The 17735-nt window shown below is 37.3% G+C and overlaps 2 protein-coding genes across 11 annotated transcripts in view; one reads left to right on the top strand and one right to left on the bottom strand.

The window, feature by feature from the left end:
- Positions 1 to 5480, top strand: part of LOC132173391 (Peptidyl-tRNA hydrolase family protein) — a 33852-nt gene extending 28372 nt beyond the window's left edge. The window contains exon 9 of one of the 2 annotated variants that reach the window (XM_059584887.2): positions 5251 to 5480. In XM_059584887.2, coding sequence (XP_059440870.2) covers positions 5251 to 5391 — 141 coding nt within the window. In that variant the 3' untranslated portion in view covers positions 5392 to 5480. The remainder of the gene's footprint in view (positions 1 to 5250) is intronic. The other variant, XM_059584888.2, reaches the window with a different exon arrangement.
- A 1331-nt stretch (positions 5481 to 6811) lies between these two features.
- ABA3 (molybdenum cofactor sulfurase (LOS5) (ABA3)) overlaps positions 6812 to 17735 on the bottom strand; it is a 100431-nt gene continuing 89507 nt past the window's right edge. For 4 of the 9 annotated variants that reach the window (XM_059587771.2, XM_059587774.2, XM_059587776.2 and 1 more), the window contains 7 exons: positions 16690 to 16812; positions 14856 to 14920; positions 10387 to 10538; positions 8932 to 9161; positions 8254 to 8390; positions 7470 to 7580; positions 6812 to 7374 (listed from right to left, as the gene is read on the bottom strand). In XM_059587771.2, the coding sequence (XP_059443754.2) occupies positions 7264 to 7374; positions 7470 to 7580; positions 8254 to 8390; positions 8932 to 9161; positions 10387 to 10538; positions 14856 to 14920; positions 16690 to 16812 (929 nt within the window). In that variant the 3' untranslated portion in view covers positions 6812 to 7263. Of the gene's footprint in view, positions 7375 to 7469; positions 7619 to 8253; positions 8410 to 8931; positions 9162 to 10386; positions 10539 to 14855; positions 14921 to 16689; positions 16813 to 17735 lie in introns of those variants that run through there. The other 5 variants (XM_059587773.2, XM_059587778.2, XM_059587772.2 and 2 more) reach the window with 4 other exon arrangements.

Genomic DNA, 17735 nt, shown 5'->3' with positions numbered 1-17735 from the left:
GCCCGGTCGCTGTGTGTACGACGATGGCGGAGGTGCAGCCCGGAGCCTTCTGTGGAAGTTGGATTGGAGAAGGCGATGGGATGTTGTTTCGGTGATGGGATACCTATTCATGGTTGTGTGTTGGGGCCTGGTTCGTCGTAGGAGGCTGCTATGTTACCAAAGACAGCCCAGGGCCGGCAAAATATTCCGGTGAGTACTGTGTCCAGGGTATCTGTTTTCCTTGTTGCCAAGGTGAAGGCCGCTGTCTATCCGGTGGAGGCCTCTGCCTCTCAAGTGTCTCTGGCAATGGTCTGTGTTCCTTCAAAGTTAGCTCCTATTAAGGCTGATCGTATCCTGGCATCGGAAAAAGGGTTGCTTTGTCGGGGGTTTTTAGGGTCTAGAAATTATTCTCCTTCTTTGCCTCCAATGAAGGAGGCTTCATCGTTAGTTAAAGGTTCTAAGGTTGTCGTCGAAGAATCACTAGTTTGTTCTTCTTCGAAGAAGCATGCAGTAGAATTGGGTTTGAGACTCAGCGAACCTTTTCCTCGCATGTCGGAGGGTGGTGCTCCAATTTACTCCTCCGTCTCCAAGTCTTAGATAGGGTATGCCCAGAGAGTGAAGGAGAAGATTGCTAAGCAGTTGCATAAGAACTAGGAGTTGTTTGCCGAGGTTGTGGTGAAAGCTGCGGAGAAGGGGGTGGAGAACTATTCGGAGGTGGTGCTAGATGTGGTGAAATTCGCCTCAATTGTGGGATTGTCTGGTGGTGAAGGAGGTGCCGAGAAAAGTCTTTTGAAGCTTTTTTCGAATATTGAAGAGAAGAGGGAGCCCTATACTCCAAAGGTAAAAGGGAAGAGGGAATTCAAGAATTTAGAATGCGCCATCAATTATGAGGCTCAAGGGAGACTTTCTCCGGAAAGGTGCCTGAGCCGGCGGGGTTGTGTTGGGACCAAAAATACATTTTCATTTCCTCCAGAGGTGCATTAGGGGATTTGGGTTTTTAGGGTTGGTGATGGGCTAGTGTGGGCTTTAGTCTTTGGGTTTTCTTTTTGGTTTTTCCGTTTGGTTGTGGTTACTTGGTGGATTTTGGGTTGGGTCTTCTTGGGTTTTGTCTTTGGGTTTTAAGTTGGACTACCTATGAATATTTTCTTGTGTACCTAGAGGTGCATTGCGCTTTTTTTGATATATACAATATTACTTACAAACAAAAACAAATATTGTTTAGCTTCGTTACTTGCGGTTTTAATTAGGATGATTGATTAAAAACAAACTTTTGTACTTCAAAACTTGCTAAAATCTTTGACCTTTTGTTATGGGTATTTTTTTTTTTTATTTTTTTTATTTTTTGATATATTGTATATATCAAAATAAGCGCAATGCGCCTCTAAGTACACATAAGTATACGCAGGGAAACCCAAAAAAACCCACAAAAATACCCTATGCAAACCATAGAAACCAAAGATTCCTAAAGAAACTTGATGCCCCATAATAACCCACAATAACCATTAAGCAAAACCTACACAACCCTGCCGCTGACCCTACTAGAGCCACAGCTTCTAGCTTCAAAATTAATGGAGCATTCTAAATTTTTTAGCTCCCTCTTCCCCTTAACCTTTGAAGCAGAACCATCATTTTTGGGCTTCTTCTCCTCTTCAATGACTGAGAGAAGTTCCAGTAGACTTTTCTCGTCACCTCCACACGACAACCCCACAGTAGAAGCAAACTTCACTGCATCGAGCACCACCTTGGAATAGCCCTCCACCCCCTCCGCCATTGTTTCCGCCACAACCTTGGCCAACAACTCCTTGTTCTTATGCACTTGCTTAGCTATCTTATCCTTCACTCTCCTCTTATACCCCATTTGAGACCTCAAAACAGAAGAATAAATGGGTGCACCGCTCTCTGTCATGCGAGGATAAGGCTGACGAAGCCTCATATCCAGCTCAGCTGCCCTAGAAGAAGGAGAAGTATTCGTGACTGTAGAGCTGGCTGATTCTACAATCAGAGGTCCCAACTTCTGAGAAGATAGTGACGAGGACACCTCTGTCACCATGGGCGGCGAAGGAACAACAGGTCTACACCCAAAAAATCCTCGCCGCATCAAACCTTTCACCGGAACAGGATGTCGATCAATCTTAATAGGAGCATCCTCAACTGTCGGGGAAGTAGAACCCACTGCATCCTCCCTCAGCACTGGTTCCGCACTCACCAGACTTGGATTACTAACCGGACACCCCATTGCGTAGGAGAGGCCTTCTCTAATAATTTCGAAGTACCCATCGGAGATTGCAACCTTCACTGGTTCCGAACATATTGTCTCTGCCACACAGCATGTCAAAATTAGGGAAGCTGATCTTGACGGGGAAGACACCGATGAGTCAAACGCATACTCTACGCACGACGCCAACGATCTCAGACACTCGATGGAACAGATAGGCGTAGACCCATATAATTTCGGGACATTTGCGTCAATTTCCGGTTCCAACTCCATAATCGAGACTGGATAAAAAACCGGATCCGTAACCGGATCCATAATCGAGTCCAGAACCGGATTCAGAACCGGATCGAGAACTGGACTCAGAACTGGATCCAGAAACGGATCCAAACCCGTGTTTCCCAAACCATCGACGTTGTGCTAATTACCTTTGGGCTTCACTTGCATTTCTTCCATCAGGCGTTCAGGCAGCCATGAAGGATCTGGTCCAGCTCCACATGAAAAAAAAACCTAGGAACTTCTTTAGCCAGCACTTGACAAAAAGGCCCTTCATCTTCTTCCTTCTCAACCCTGCTGTAGCCGCCGCCAATGAGACGCCCTTCTTCTTCTTCTTCTTCTTCTTCGGCAATCTCTGCTGGATTATTGTCACCGGCTTCTCTAACTCATAGCAATCCACCGCCATAGGCATCTCATCTCCACTGCATCCCTTCCCAAGACCGTCCGAAGTAGGAAGCACATCGAGGAAACATGAGGTCACGGGCTTTGGTTTTCTCACCTCTACGCCTGACACGGCTCGTTTCACATCAGCAAACGACCGCCAAGTAAACAACCCCGCTGAAGAGGGTGCCTTAGGAACCTCCGAAGCTAACCCTTTCTCCTTTGTCGTTATCAACTGAAGCAACTCACCTGCAAACCGCCGCCATCCTCGACCGTTCCGGCCTTCTGGTATCCATATGACTCCTTTGCGTCCACCCTCAACATAAATGCCCACCTCCAAGAACCTTCCTGCCTTATTACCACCCCCATGAACCATCAACGCCTTCTCACCCTCACGATAAGACTTGGCTATATCCTCCTTCACCGATAGACTCGCCGCCTCCATCGTATCCACCAACCAAGAAGATGCTGGTTGACTCACAAAAATAACCCCAACAAACCCTTTCCTTTTGTCCTCCAGACGAAAATCAGGATACCCATCCTTCGCCGAAAGGCAAAAGGTTTTAGCTTCGATGAAAAAACAACGTTCCATAGCTTTAATATTTTGAAATTGATGTATGGGTATTTCTTTGAAGATGCAAGAACTCTTTGCTTTTCTTTCCCTTGCCCACTACGTGGATATTTTTATTAACTTTCTCTCTTTATAATGCCATCATGAATATTCTTGGGGAGCTTGTTTTCAATTGTTTGTTGCATGAGGTGCCACAAGGTTGTTTCTTTGGCGCTATGATAAAGACCAAGATACCTTCCGCCATTATTTGCTTGCATTGCCTTGCTTACTCTTGGCCCTACTTATCATTGAGAAGTTCACATTTAAGGGTGTCTGTTTGTATCTATATTGGTTATAATATTACAAATATGTGAATGTGCTAGGTTTAATTGCTCGCTACTTGACCATTTACGTCTTTTACAGAGCTTTGTGCCAGAAGATGTTTGTCTCTCTTTTTCCGTTATTTTCTTTCTCACATGCTTCACAATATAATGGACCAGGTCATGTGGGCATTGTCCTTATATCCATTAAACTAAAGATTTCAAAGGATTTTTTTATCACCAGGGTCGCACATAATGGAGAAATATTATAACCATTATGAGGGTTTTACTTTGTGTTACATTTGAGAGCATCTCCAGCAACAAGGTTAAACTAGCTTTTTAGTTAAATTTAGCTATTTTCACTTTTTTCTTTGGTCCAGCAGCTCTTGTAAACTAAAAGGTTTCCCTATATTTAACTAAATGGAGCATATATACCTTAATTACAATATGGGCATGGGATCTGGACCCTAGTATATACCAGATATAGGTGAACGTAAACCCAAAGAGAACCATAACCAGAAACACAAAGGCAGCTAGTAAAAGAAAAATAGTTAGATTAATCCTATATATGTTGTCTGTATGTTTGCAACTAAACCATATAACAATTGTCTCTGCAAGGAGCTAACCTTTTGCTACTTGGTATGGGTTTAATTCAAGAAAAACAAATGGACGAAAAGAAAAAAATAAAAGCGAAATGCAGAATACGCAATTAGAGGCAAGGTTGTATCAACTTGCATGTGACCTAATGCTTTTTCAGGTATTGAAGTTGTGTTGGGTTTGCTGGTAAGGGAAGGCTCTGTTTTCAGATTTGCAAGCTAGGGAGCTTGAACTTTTCATTGATACTATGGTATTATAGCATTCTAATTAGGATTTGATTTACCTAATTTCATTCTCTAGTGACTTGTGCTGCTTTTTGATACATCATCTTCCATGAGTTCCAGTCATTATTTAGGATTTCTACTAATTTGAGTGTTTCCATTATGTGGGTTTTAACATGTGGTGTTTCCCAGTTGTGTTGTTGATATGTTGTGTCTCGTTCTTGTTTGAAATGAACTGGAGAGATTTGCTTACCCTCGTGCATTGAGATCATTATGTGCTTGCTAATTTTATGTGTAGGCCTAATTTTGGTATTTTTCTTTCAATTTTGATGTTTAAAACTGATAACCAGTTTTAATATATATATTGAAAGGTAGCCATATCTAAAATTTCCCTGTTTCGAAATATTATTATTATTATTTTAAATTTTTGCCTCAAATTATCCTTGTATGTGTGTTGTTCAGTGACCTCTTGGCTTTTTCCTTCATTTCAGTGTTTATTCTTGTTTCTATTGTTTGGCTACTGCAACTTGGATTTCCGATGCTCTATGTTGAACAATGTTTGCTCTATGCAAGCAGTCAATTGGAGTAATGAAATCGAAACAGCACTATTGGTGCCCGTTGAATTGGACCGTCCATATTATTGTAGAGTCTGTTGTATTAGTCATTGGTGTAGCTTGTTGGAACTTATCTTACTCTACTGTTCTGAACATGCAGAATTGGGTGGAGTTGCTGCCTGGAAAATGGCACTTATTGTACTGTACATGGAGGAGGCACATAGGGTTGACGTTTATTTATTGGGACTGGATAACACTTATTGCATATTCTTATTCTATGGTAAATGCATTTTTGACGTAATCATGATCAAATAATTGTGGTTGTCTCATGACAATGACAATGATGTCGTTCCTTGGTGACAACAATAATATCATTTGGAGTTGGGTAAATTCACTAGCGATGTTTCAAAAATGTTAGTTCTGGATGGTCCAACTGTCTTCCAATGTTTTGTTGGAAATTGCTTTTTGCAAATAAAAAAACGTGTCATACAGCTCACTAAACCCAAGGCTTTCCTAGCTGATTTTTACGTAAGTTATTGACTACAAAATTGCAACCTTTCTTTCTGCGGTTTATGTGGAAGGGTGTTTTTTTTTTTTTTTTTGGATAAAAAAGTCTACGAGACCAATTTGTGGTTATCCAACCTAACAGTTCATGTTACGAAGATTAACAACAAAAAAGATGGCGATGGCTATTCGTAATGAAACTATCTTCATCACTCTTGTACTTCAGCTAGAATAAAGCAAATTTCTTGATTGTTTAATCTTTTCATAAATCCATACTAGTCATTAGTTAACTAAGTATTGTTAAAATTTAATCATTTGAGTTAATTAAATAAATTTACTTGAATATTAAATAATCTAATGTCTAGTTTATATGTATATAAATTCATTATGCACATACACAAACTCGCACGAGCACACACATATATATCCATGCATACTTATACACACACTCATGTACACAAATTTCTAAAACTAAACTCACAACAATAATTCAAGTTTTATATTTCATATCAAGAACAGAATTCCCTTACGATGTTCTTATTACAAAAATAACAATTTTTATTTATTTATTTTTTTTATTTTTGTTGTAAAAATAGAGTTTATACAAGTATGTCTCGTTTGATATTCAAACATATGTTCAACTAACACCTCATTTGTCAAACTGAAACCTAATCGAATTTAACAGTGTAGTTCACGAGCAGCTGAGCTGATCTTACACTCCTAGAGCACTATTATTTTGCTTAGTTGATTGCAGACATATTGTTCTTAAGGGTGTTAGAAGAATACAAGGAATGAGAAGTCGCTCTAGCACAAGGGTAACCGAAATTAACACATGATCAGCTAGCTGTTACCATCAAATTTTGTTATTGTAAACAGAACAACTGACCTCTCCCTCTTTCTCTATATAGACTTTGTATTAAGGACTAATTATCTGAATGGGTTCTAGTCAATATCTATGACGATAAAGTCAGAACGTACATTAGCCTCGGGAGAGAAGAAGTCAAAGTCCTTGGTCAAGAGGCATGAATGGGTCAACCTTTTATTTCTGAATAGAATACATTCAATATTGCAAGTCTTTCTTTTATTATCAACTAATATTTCAGCCTTCTGTGCCGGTAAAACTTATAACTATTTATAGAAGATCAAGTTCTACCTGCTTAATTATGTATTGTCGATTCCAAAGAAAAACAAGATATCAGACTGAGGTAGAAAATAGATGTAATACAAGAACCACTATTTTTAAAAATAAATACACAAGAGCCGACTCTAATACCAATGTTAAAATATTATACAACGGAAACATAAAATGACGATGTGATGGTTTCCATCAATTCTTTCATACAGCATCATCAGAAATAAAAATAAAGAAGCTACAAAATTTATGACCCTATAGTCGCTCTAGCACTATGAAATTTCAAAGAATCATGTATTATTCCTTTTCTGACTTGCTTAGAATGTACCAGTGTTTTTTGAATACTAGTGTAGAGGACAAGTAACCTATTGATCCGTTTTCAGATGTTGCAACGCAATTATCAGTATACCTTGATTCTGAGAGATTTATTTGTATGAATTAAGAATAAATGTGAATGCTCATCTAAAGTTCCAGAAACAGATCGCCAACTCCGTTCTCCAGATGGCGCAGGCAAGTGTGTGAACTCATTCCTCGAAGCTAAAAAGAATTTGGATGTATTTTTTGTCCTACTTGAAGCAACGACTCAGGTTCCTGCTCTACTCCATCACCAATCTCATATCTCAGTAGTAACCCAAATAAAATCTGCCCCTGGTTTCATGTAACTTTTAGTGTTATATATATGCACTCAGAACAGAAATCAACCAACAAAGAAACAAAATTCAAAGGAGTCTAGTTTGGCGAACCTTCACTCTCCTATATGATGCTAAAGTAGCCAAAGGTTCATTTGACTTCTTCACTTGCCCAGCTTTGTTCACAAGATTGATCATCTGGCAACGGTTGCATCCACCCAGCGACTGAGAAAGAAAGCAGAGATGACCCGTGAAAAGTTGATCTGGAAAAGTGCAATGATTCACAGACCTTTCTGGGCTCAAGTATATATGATATTAAATGCAACTATTTTGGCATCATAACAAAAAACTATTTTGTTAATATACATCTTTCATGCAACTATTATGGATATACATGGCAATGAAAGATGTATATTAACAAAAAACTTTAGTTTCCTATTCTCCATGCATCTCAAAACCAATACAAGAAGATTATTCACATCTCCCATATTTTCGTCCACACATCTACTAGAAGGATAACAAAATCTGGACAAAACATTAGCCACAAATAAAATTATAAGGGTTTGCATCAATTTTTAATAACGAAGGCAAGACTGAATTGCATCATTTTGCAGTGATTTATGCAACAGACATTATAAAGAGAAAAAAGGTATGGTAAAATACCACTAAATCTACAATAGTAGTGGAAAGGGATGCATGGAAGTACTTTGTGATGATGTATGCAGCAAGCATTACATAAGTGACTATGGTTATGGAAATTTTTCATTACATCTGTAAAACTGTACAACATCACGAGGCTAAAGTTTTGTTAGTGTCAGGAATTAGCCATAGCTTGTTCTTTTGTGTTTGACATGAATAAAAGCTGTAATCATTCCCATTCAAAGTTTAAAGAACTTACTGTAAAATAGTTATCCCCAATTTTAAGATTTCTCCATCCATCTTCTGCATAAGGTTCGCCTCCAGATATGACAAGGTTAGGCCGAAATCTCATTGGACTGACTTCAACTGGCACTCCGGAAGAACCCTTCTTTGCATCTGCTACCATCAATTAATACTTTGCATATATTTTATGATTCAAAAATATTCTCAAAACACCGAATGATACAAAAGTTAGAATGATAGCCAAAGGGGCAAAAAAGAGTCCAGCTATGAGAAAGAAATGGCTTGAATCTGTAGTATTCTTTTATTTTATTTATTCTAAAGGAACACTGTGCCTGAGGTTAATGTAGAGCTTGTTCCAATGTTTTTCGGTAAGCCAACTTCTGACTAAAACAAGACCTCGATTACACCTCTTGGCTGTGTCCTAACCATAGACCAAGTTACTTGGTATAACTTTTCATTTTTGTTAAGCAACTTGACGCTCTATAAAGGTCAAGGTCCAATGTTTTTTTAATTGAATGACTATATATTGCAAAGGGAAGGTCCAAAAATAAACACACCCTCAAGTAATTCCTAAGTATTGTCGATGTAGCAAAAAAGGAAAAAAAAAAAAAAAATACAGAAGCATTTTCAAAACAACTGAAAATTAACAAGCTTCATTAACTCATACAAAACTGAATACGGTACGAGAACATACTTGAACTTATTCTGTTATTTAGGTCAGATACGCTCTCCTTGGATATTAATAAGAACTGAGCTTCATTGGAAAAATTCAATCTGCTCTGCCCATCTCTACACATTCCCACACTTCCGCTCTTATTCAAATAATAACTGGTGGACATCGAACACCGCAACAAACAGCAAGGTTGCCCGACTGCATGGCTAAACCAACTATTGACTTCATTGTTGTAACCCTGGCCTTCATATCTACCCAACAAATGACAATTTAATTGCAACTTTGAGAGTTTAATACAATGAAGATAACGTATAGAGAATAAAAGGCATTTCCCATTTCATTTGATAGTGTGGATATAAAATGATTCTTCCACAGTTTTGAGAATTGTTATTTTAAACGTGTTAGACATTACAACATTGTTCATGAAGCAAACTGTTTAAAATTGCTAACTCAAGATGCCTTTCATCTGCCTAGTATTATCCGAAAAACATCACCATTCTTGTAAAAGACAAGAAGTTAATGAGTTTAGGTACATCTGGCAACACGAACCATTAATTTGGCGTCCAAGAAATAAGGTGAATGCATTTTTTATTGCATGGGAAATAAAACAAACCCTTTCTTGTATAATGTGGTCAAATATATAAATCGATAATAAACCACGTCTTGGTTAAGTGACTTAAATCTTTATATTTCACAGAATTGGAAGTTGTGAAGAAGTTAGTAATGAAATGGAAAATGAAAGAAAATAGTAGAGGAAATAGACAGCATGGAAACAAAGATTTTCGGGTGGTTTGGTGTTAGAAACCTACATCTATCACTAGGGAAGAGGCCGATATGGCTACAATATGTTTTTATTCCTTAATGATATTTATAGGATAATTGAGGTAGATAAAGATAAAGATAAGTATGATATCAAACCTGATTAGAATGAATCCTAGAAGGTATCCTATAAGGAATATATACCTAATATGGAATCTGTTAAGATTTGTAGGACAGGAAAGGAGGCTGCTGCCTCTTCTTGTTATTAAGCTTAATAAACCTAATACAACGCATCACAATATATAGACTAAACCCTAATGACTCACAAACCCAAATAACTCTTCTAACAGAATCATATCATGTATTCTAACAAGTTGCAGTGGACCAGATACCAAAAAAGTGACCAAGCTTTTCATGTTGACCCAAGTTGACTCCAAGATGCCTGGCATATCACCGATCGTGATGTGAAGTTTGTTGCCAACTTTTTTTCTTCTCTGATAGTTACATAGCAGTGTTATATTCATTGTTGTTGTCATCCTCATTGACATTTTTGTTGCTCAAGTTATGATCCTTAACCTAGCTAGTATGCGGTAGTGCAACCAATCGATATCCCATTCTATCGTTGTGTATTACACATAAAGATTTCATCTTTCTTTGCTAGCCAAGCAAAAGAACAAGTAATTAGCAAATATAACTAGCAAGTGTATTATATCTCACCTCTGGCCACGAATACAAATTTCCTCTCCACTACCATTATACGATTCTGACTCAAGGCTGATCTGCAGCCTCTCTTTGCAACGTGGTGATTCTACAAATAGTATTCCTTGATGAAGGTCAATAGAAGTACCTATAAGGCACATTTCTGGAACCTACAAAACCAAGTCATACAGATAAAAACTGAATCTGAATATCCAACAATGAAGACAGAAGATCTACTTATTTACATAATCAATATGTCAACCGAAAAATACTCCCACATAACACTTATGTACATAATTGAATCATCTATGTTATGCACATCTCTTTAACTTGAACTTCACAGAGCCATGTTGACATAACATGACATGGATAAGAGTAAGGCTATTAGATACTCCAAAATAGTAAAAAGTCGTTGGAAAACAAACTTCCATCCTGAACACAATATCAAATAAAAATAAGACCTTTACTCTAAAACTAGGTCATCAGTGCTTTGCTGATAAGTTGAATCAGCAAAAAAAGGTTATGGACAGCCCATCCATGAGCTGAAGTGTAATAGATATGGCACAATAAACATGGCAAAAAAAAAAGGCAACTGGTTGAGGAACAGGTAGACTTCATCATAAATGCAGTATAAGAAATTGGGGAAATATGTCATTTCATTTTGTCGATTCACTAGCCTGCAATGACAAAATAGTGATCAACACTGCAAGAACCTAACCTCCTAATAAACTCCTAGCACATACCTACACTATTAGAGGGTAAACACACTTGTTCTCAGCAATTAAATTGAAGGCGTTTTAAGCAAGTTAAGAATCAAAGGATCATTGGCTAGTTGGATGATTTTGACATAAATATTATCCTTGCAAACGAGACTTATAAGTCCAGTTGAAAGATCAAAGAAATTTATAATAGTATTGTCAAAGGCAAGCCTGGTGCTTGCCTAGGCACCTTGCCAGGGCAACGCTCAAAAGCTTCTCGGCCAGGTACCTTTAAGTGAGGTATTCGCCTTTGGCACTTAGCTGAGCACCTTGCGAGCAGTGTTAGGTGCTTGAGGAAAGTGCCACTGTAAAATTCCCTACATTTGCAGCTGGACAAAATAGTCCCCTTAAAGAAATGGCTGTTTAGACTTTTAATAGGAGGACAATTTTGTTCACTTGTTTCTTTTGTTTTGTCTTAAGTAATATAAAAGGTCTGGGGCAACAAAATAAACTAAGGTATATCAGAAAGTGGGGCTGAATGGGTTTGATCAAATAAGCAAAAGGCAGAAACAATTAGCCGAAAACCGTATCAAAGACTGAAGCTTCAGGAGCCCATCTTGTTAGAACCACAACCAGGAAACTACCTCTTGTTTTTTTCTTTTTCTTCTTTCAGTTTTTTAGTCTCTCCCTCTGTCCACACCAAGAACACAGAACAAGTGGTCTTTCATTTTTTTGGGGACATCCATATCTCTCTTTGCACTAAAAGAATTGTTTTTTTTGTCAGTTCTTCTTTGACTCTTTATCTATTACAAATACTTCCTCCCCCCCAACAAATCTTTTCTTTTTCGACGTTAAAATCCTCTGGACTATGTTAATGGTATTTATTTTCAAGATGTCATGCTTTCTAAGGCAAATGGTGTTGGCACTATGGGCTTGAGAGAAAGGCTCGGTGGAGAATGGTGGTAGACTCTAAATATGAAAGATCATGGGGAGGGTGTTGTTCTAGTGAGCCTGTTGAGGTGTATGGGGTGGGGGTTATGGAAGAATATTAAGAGAGCTTGGGGGGAAGTTTTCAAGTCATACTAGATTTGAGGTGGGAAGATTGCTTTAAGGTTAGATTTTGGAATGATCTATGGCATGGAGATATGGCTTTTAAGAACACCTTTCCAGATTTATTTGGTATTGCTTGTGCAAAGGATGCTTTTGTTGCAGTTTATGTGGAACTTTGTGAAAGTTCTATTCAGTGCAATGTAAACTTTTCTAGAGTGGCTCATGATTGGAAGGTGAATACATTTGCCTCGTTTTTCAAGGTGTTGTATTTAGTGAGAGTGATACAGGAAGGTAAGGACAAGTTGCATTGGGTGCCTTCCAAAAGAGGGTTTGTTTGGTGTTAAATTTATTTACTGTGTTATGGGTTGTAATGATGGCTTTCGTTTCCATTGGAAGTGTGTTTGGTGGCCTAAGGTTCCATTGAGGGTAGCATTTTTTGCTTGGTCGGTGGCCCTAAGAAATATCCCTACTATGTACAATCTCTAAAAGTGGCATGTCATTGTGGCTGAAAGGTGTTGCATGTGTAAAAAGAAAGACGAGTAGTTGTAAGGTTGTTTGTTCATTTTGCAATGTTTTCTTCAGTCGATTTGGGTTGTCTTGGTTATGCATAGACGAGTAGTCGACTTGTATCCTTGTTGGTAGACTGTTGGCATCACTCCGAGTGTTGTTGCGTGGAAGATGGAGCCTTCGTGCCTTTTGTGGTGTCTATGGAGGGAAAGGAAATGCAAATTTTGAGGACCATGATGGGACTTTAGAAGAGATTAAGTCTTTATTTTTCAACACCCTACATCTTTGGACATCTGCTTTTGTTTCTCCTTTGGTAATTCGTTATCATGATTTTCTTATTCTTTTTGATGCTACGAGCTAAGTGGTTTCTTTTGTGTACATAATACGCTTTTAATGATATGTTAATTATTTATAAAAAAAAAAAAAAAAAATCTCATGGAAATTTTTTTTTTTTTTTGATAAGTAATGTTTATCTATCAAAAGCGCAAAGAGGCCTAACCCTAGTACACATGGAGTATACAAGAGCACTGCCTAATTAGAAGAAGAGGAAAGAACAAGGAAATCAACATAGCTAATTACTAAAGGAGCGAGCCACGTTGCTGTCCAAGTGAAAAGAGTGTAAAAGAAGAAGGCCGTGAGCTCCTCCAAGGATCTCTCAGAATCCTCAAAACATCTCGCATTCCTTTCTAACCATAAACACCACAAGAGGCATTGAGGAACGATTTTCCACACAACAACACTTCGAGAACGACCTCCCGACCACCAACAAGCAAACAAACCCGCCACATGGAAATTACTCACCTTTTCCTACTCTAAAACATATATAAATTATAAGTAACTTTTTTCTTTTTACTTCAATTAAATTGGAAGTCTTCTACTTAAAAAATATTTGTTTTGTTATTCTTTTTTGTTAGAATAGTAGTTTAATCTTATTTGACTGTTTTAGTAGTCTATCTTGTTTAGAAGCGGTGACAAAATGTATCTTATTGATATACTTCGTGTTAATCTTGAAGTGTAATCTCCTCTATAATAAAAAACGAAGTGTGGCATCCTATGTGAAAATTAACCCACCATTTATTTTCTCAACTTAGTATCAGAGCACGTTGGAGCGGGATCCGATCCATTGACGAAGAAGAAGCTAGTGGTATCGGTTTATCACAATGAAAGTATACTTTAGACCTTTTGCAAGATCTTGGAGTCTAAACTAGTTGATAAGGCAATGGATCCAAATCAAAAACTGATGATTGGTCAAGTAGAGCCTCTTGAGCATCAAAAAATGTATAAAAGAATGGCCGGAAAGTTGAACTATCTTGCCACTAGTCCGGATATTTCTTTTGCAATGAGCGTGGTTTGTCAATGTCTTGGAAGCCAAGAATGCCAAATTTGGTTGCAGTTCAACATATTCTTAGATATCTAAAAGGATCACCAAGATGCGGATTATTATATAAAGCTAATGGATACCTAAGCATTGAAGGTCCGCCACAAGTTAACTGTACCTTTCTAGGAGGTAATTTAGTAACTTGGAAAAGTAAGAAGTCAATAGTGGTTGCCAGGTTTAGTGTAGAAGCTGAGTACGGAGCAATGTTTCACACAACTTGTGAGTTTATTAGTTGAGAAACTTTCTTCAAGAAATTGGTTTTAAAGTAGCAGCACCTATGACACAATTTCTGTGATAATTACGGAGTAATCAACAAAGCCACTAGTCCATTTTTTCATGAACATACTAATCATATTGAAGTGGACTGTAATTTTGTTCGTAACAAGTTAGTCAATGAAGAGACCGTTACTCCTTAGGTGAAGTTGGAAGATCAATTGGCAAATTTATTAACAAAATGACAGTCCACTTCAATGGTGGCTTAAAATATCAACATTTTTAAGAATACTTAGGTGCTAAGATATTTTGATAAAGTTAAACAAGTTTGTACTTTTTAAAAGATGTTGAATAAAATATTGACATTTTTAAAATTATAAAGACATTTCACTCTGACCTTTTTAAATATTAAAGACACTTCACTGTTTGTCAGAAAAATAATTTTCTATTTATTTTGTAATTTGAGTCCTATGTTTACAAATTGACATCTTAATTCACTTGAGAGATCGACCTTTTTAGCATGTCATGCCTCAAACAACACAAGGACTTGGCACCTGGAGGTTGCCATTTGCCTTTAACATGCTTTAAGACCAACACTACTATCTACATAACAATTTATCCATTTAAAGAGAAAAGTTCACCTTCTTTTGGGTAAGAATTTCACCAGTTAAGCTTTTAAGAATCCACTCACGATCATATCTCAGACCTGCTCAAAATTCAAAAATATATAAAGTAAAATATTGCTCAAATCAATGACATAGTAATTCATTAATACTTGGGGACAACAAAACCATAGTGCTCATTACAAATCATGGCATGTAAAAACAGGATAAAAATGTGTTGACACAATGAATCCTAAAGAAATAAGACACAGATATGGTTAGAATATGAATCAAGCATGGACATCTAGTTTATTCATTGAAAAAGAACATTATTCACCCTGAAAGGGTCAATTCCATGTCATAAAGCCTTACAATGTCCATCCTTGCAATTATGTTAATAGTCTACACTTTATATTGTCATACACACCAAGGCTAGAAGTGTGCCTGTTCCATGTTTAGGGGTGTCCAATAAGTGTCGGACGTGTTTAAAAGAGGAAAAGAAAAATGGTATTTTGGATTCTTAAATACAGTTAATAGCCTATTTATTAAAGTGTTGATTAAATTTATCTCCTCCTATCGGCTTAAATGTTTAGGACAAGTGGTGAATTAACATGGTATAGTTCGAACTATGACTCCGTCATTTACCCTCAATTTCAATTAAATATTCCATGTTATGGGTCTTACTTATTAAAAAAGAGTTTGAGTTCACATGTGAAAGCAATGCGAAAAGAATCTAATCTCCCGTATCTCAACCATAGAAAAACACTAGTGTAGGTGAAATGCACATAACATGATCACATGATACACAACCCATAAAAGTATGGGAAGAGATTGCTGATCTAATAATTGGATTATTGTTCAATTTAAAATGAGATCAATACGGTCTCAAAAATCTGCAAGCACTTTGTTATATTACTACTCTATTCCATTCTTATTAGGTCAAAGGCTAGGCCGCTTTGGAACTCAAAATCTTTCTAGGAGTTTGCCGGGCCATTCTATATCTCTCACTTCTAATGGTGTTACTCTCACAGAGGAGCAGGAGGTTGAGGAAGGAAATGTGCAGTTCTATGAGGACTTGTATCATCAACCAGAAAAGTGGAAACCAAATGTGGATGGAATTCAACTCTCTTCTATAGATTCTGAAGGCAGTGGCTGGTTGGATAAACATGGTGTTTAGGGCACTGAAAGAAATGAATGGGGAAAAAGCTCCCAGTCAGGATGGTTTTCATATTAGATTTTCCAATCTTTGTAGGAGAGTGGTGAGAGAGGATGTTATGAGCTCTAACAGTATACCTATCTCACATCTCATCAGAAACAATAAAAAGAAAAGAAGGTTCAAAACCAGAAACAAAAGGATGTATACTGCAATTGTATAAATGCACAATATTATTATACAGAAAAATCTTTAAAATGCAGACTCACAGAAAGATTATAGTGCATGATTTCAATCAATTTGCAAGATAAAGCTGTGAGCATTGGGAACTTTAACTGTCAGAATTGACAAACTGCACAGTGATTGAATAATTGATATATGATTGGAAATAAAATCATATCATCATTGATATAATATTTGACATTTCACCTTTAATGTCTAACAATATGCATTAGTAAAACATAGTATTATCTCCAAGAAATTATTGATGTTATATGTTAATCCAAGCATTAAAAAATGTAATGAGTGCATGACTTTGGAAAATGCAGGCATTTATGGTGCTGTCCGAGTCGCACAAGAGTATTTCCAAAGGGATGCAAACATTTATAAAATGGCTACTGTACGATGACAAAAGGAACAAGTGCACAGGTCAGCAAACCTAGAATTAATGTCAAGAGTTTAATGATGCATCACTCAGTTCATCAAGCCAAGAATAATTACAATGTCCAATACCGGTATTACTGAGAGGCCAACTTTCTGTGCTGAATCCTGCACATGATTTTATAGGGTAGATCGTAATGGAGTTTAGGTAGAAACTACCAGCCAGGAGTCTGCTTCCAGAACCTGCAGTTTATTAAAAATTCAGATGCCAGATACAACAGATAATGCATTATGTGAAGTGATGTTTCTGTCTATCAGAAGCACCATTGAGAGTACAAAATAATGCTGCATGGTTGTTTACTTTTAGTTTTACCAGGGAAACTGTGCAGCAGTAAAATAAATACGAGTGGAAGAATTGAGAAGTAAGATGATGAGAAGGAATCAACAGTGCAAACATGATAACAGCACAGAGACAACAAAGAAGAAGATTTCGTTATGTAAAAACTAAAATAGAATGAATCAGGACAACCAAAGTTGCAATCCCCCCGCCCCACATTACTCCCTTTTTTCCCAAATAGAGGCCTCAGTTGAAAGATCAAATTTAGAATTTTATATTTTCTAAAATTACCATTTGAAAGTAAAATTTTGAGGCATTTTATAAACAAATCACTGAATAAGTTTTCAACTTTTGAGGGCTAGTTTTATCACTTTTACTTCAAAGGAATGTGCATTAAATACATGATCCTTTCAAAAGTTGGAATCCCAAATATGATTCTCCATGATTTGATTGCCTGATTTTATTCCTATTATGTGATCTTCAATAAGTATCTTTCCATAATAGTTTGTATCATCGAGGAATAAGGCAATATCCTTTTCTTCATCTTTCAACTTGGTATCAGAGCAAGTCTGGTCCCTAGAAAAAAAATCAACTTAGTTGTATTTCATTTCATGTTTGTGCCACTAAGATTGGTGCTTTTAGAACTACACTTGGTCTGCACTTGTTGCCACAACAGACTCACATTCTAGATCCTTCAGCAGAGTCTAACACGTTTTGGGCGAGTCTTTGCCGCCAGCACACCTGTGCTAATCAAAACTCTCCATGCTTGACTGTTGTGGTTGCACGAAGGAGGTAATGTGGGCAAGGAAGTTTAGCGGTCTGTGACATG

This window comes from Corylus avellana, chromosome 3 (genome assembly GCF_965113065.1).
Source record: "Corylus avellana chromosome 3, dhCorAvel1.hap1.2, whole genome shotgun sequence".
In the NCBI taxonomy this organism is placed as follows: domain Eukaryota; kingdom Viridiplantae; phylum Streptophyta; class Magnoliopsida; order Fagales; family Betulaceae; genus Corylus; species Corylus avellana.
This window is presented reverse-complemented; position numbering and strand designations above follow the sequence as displayed.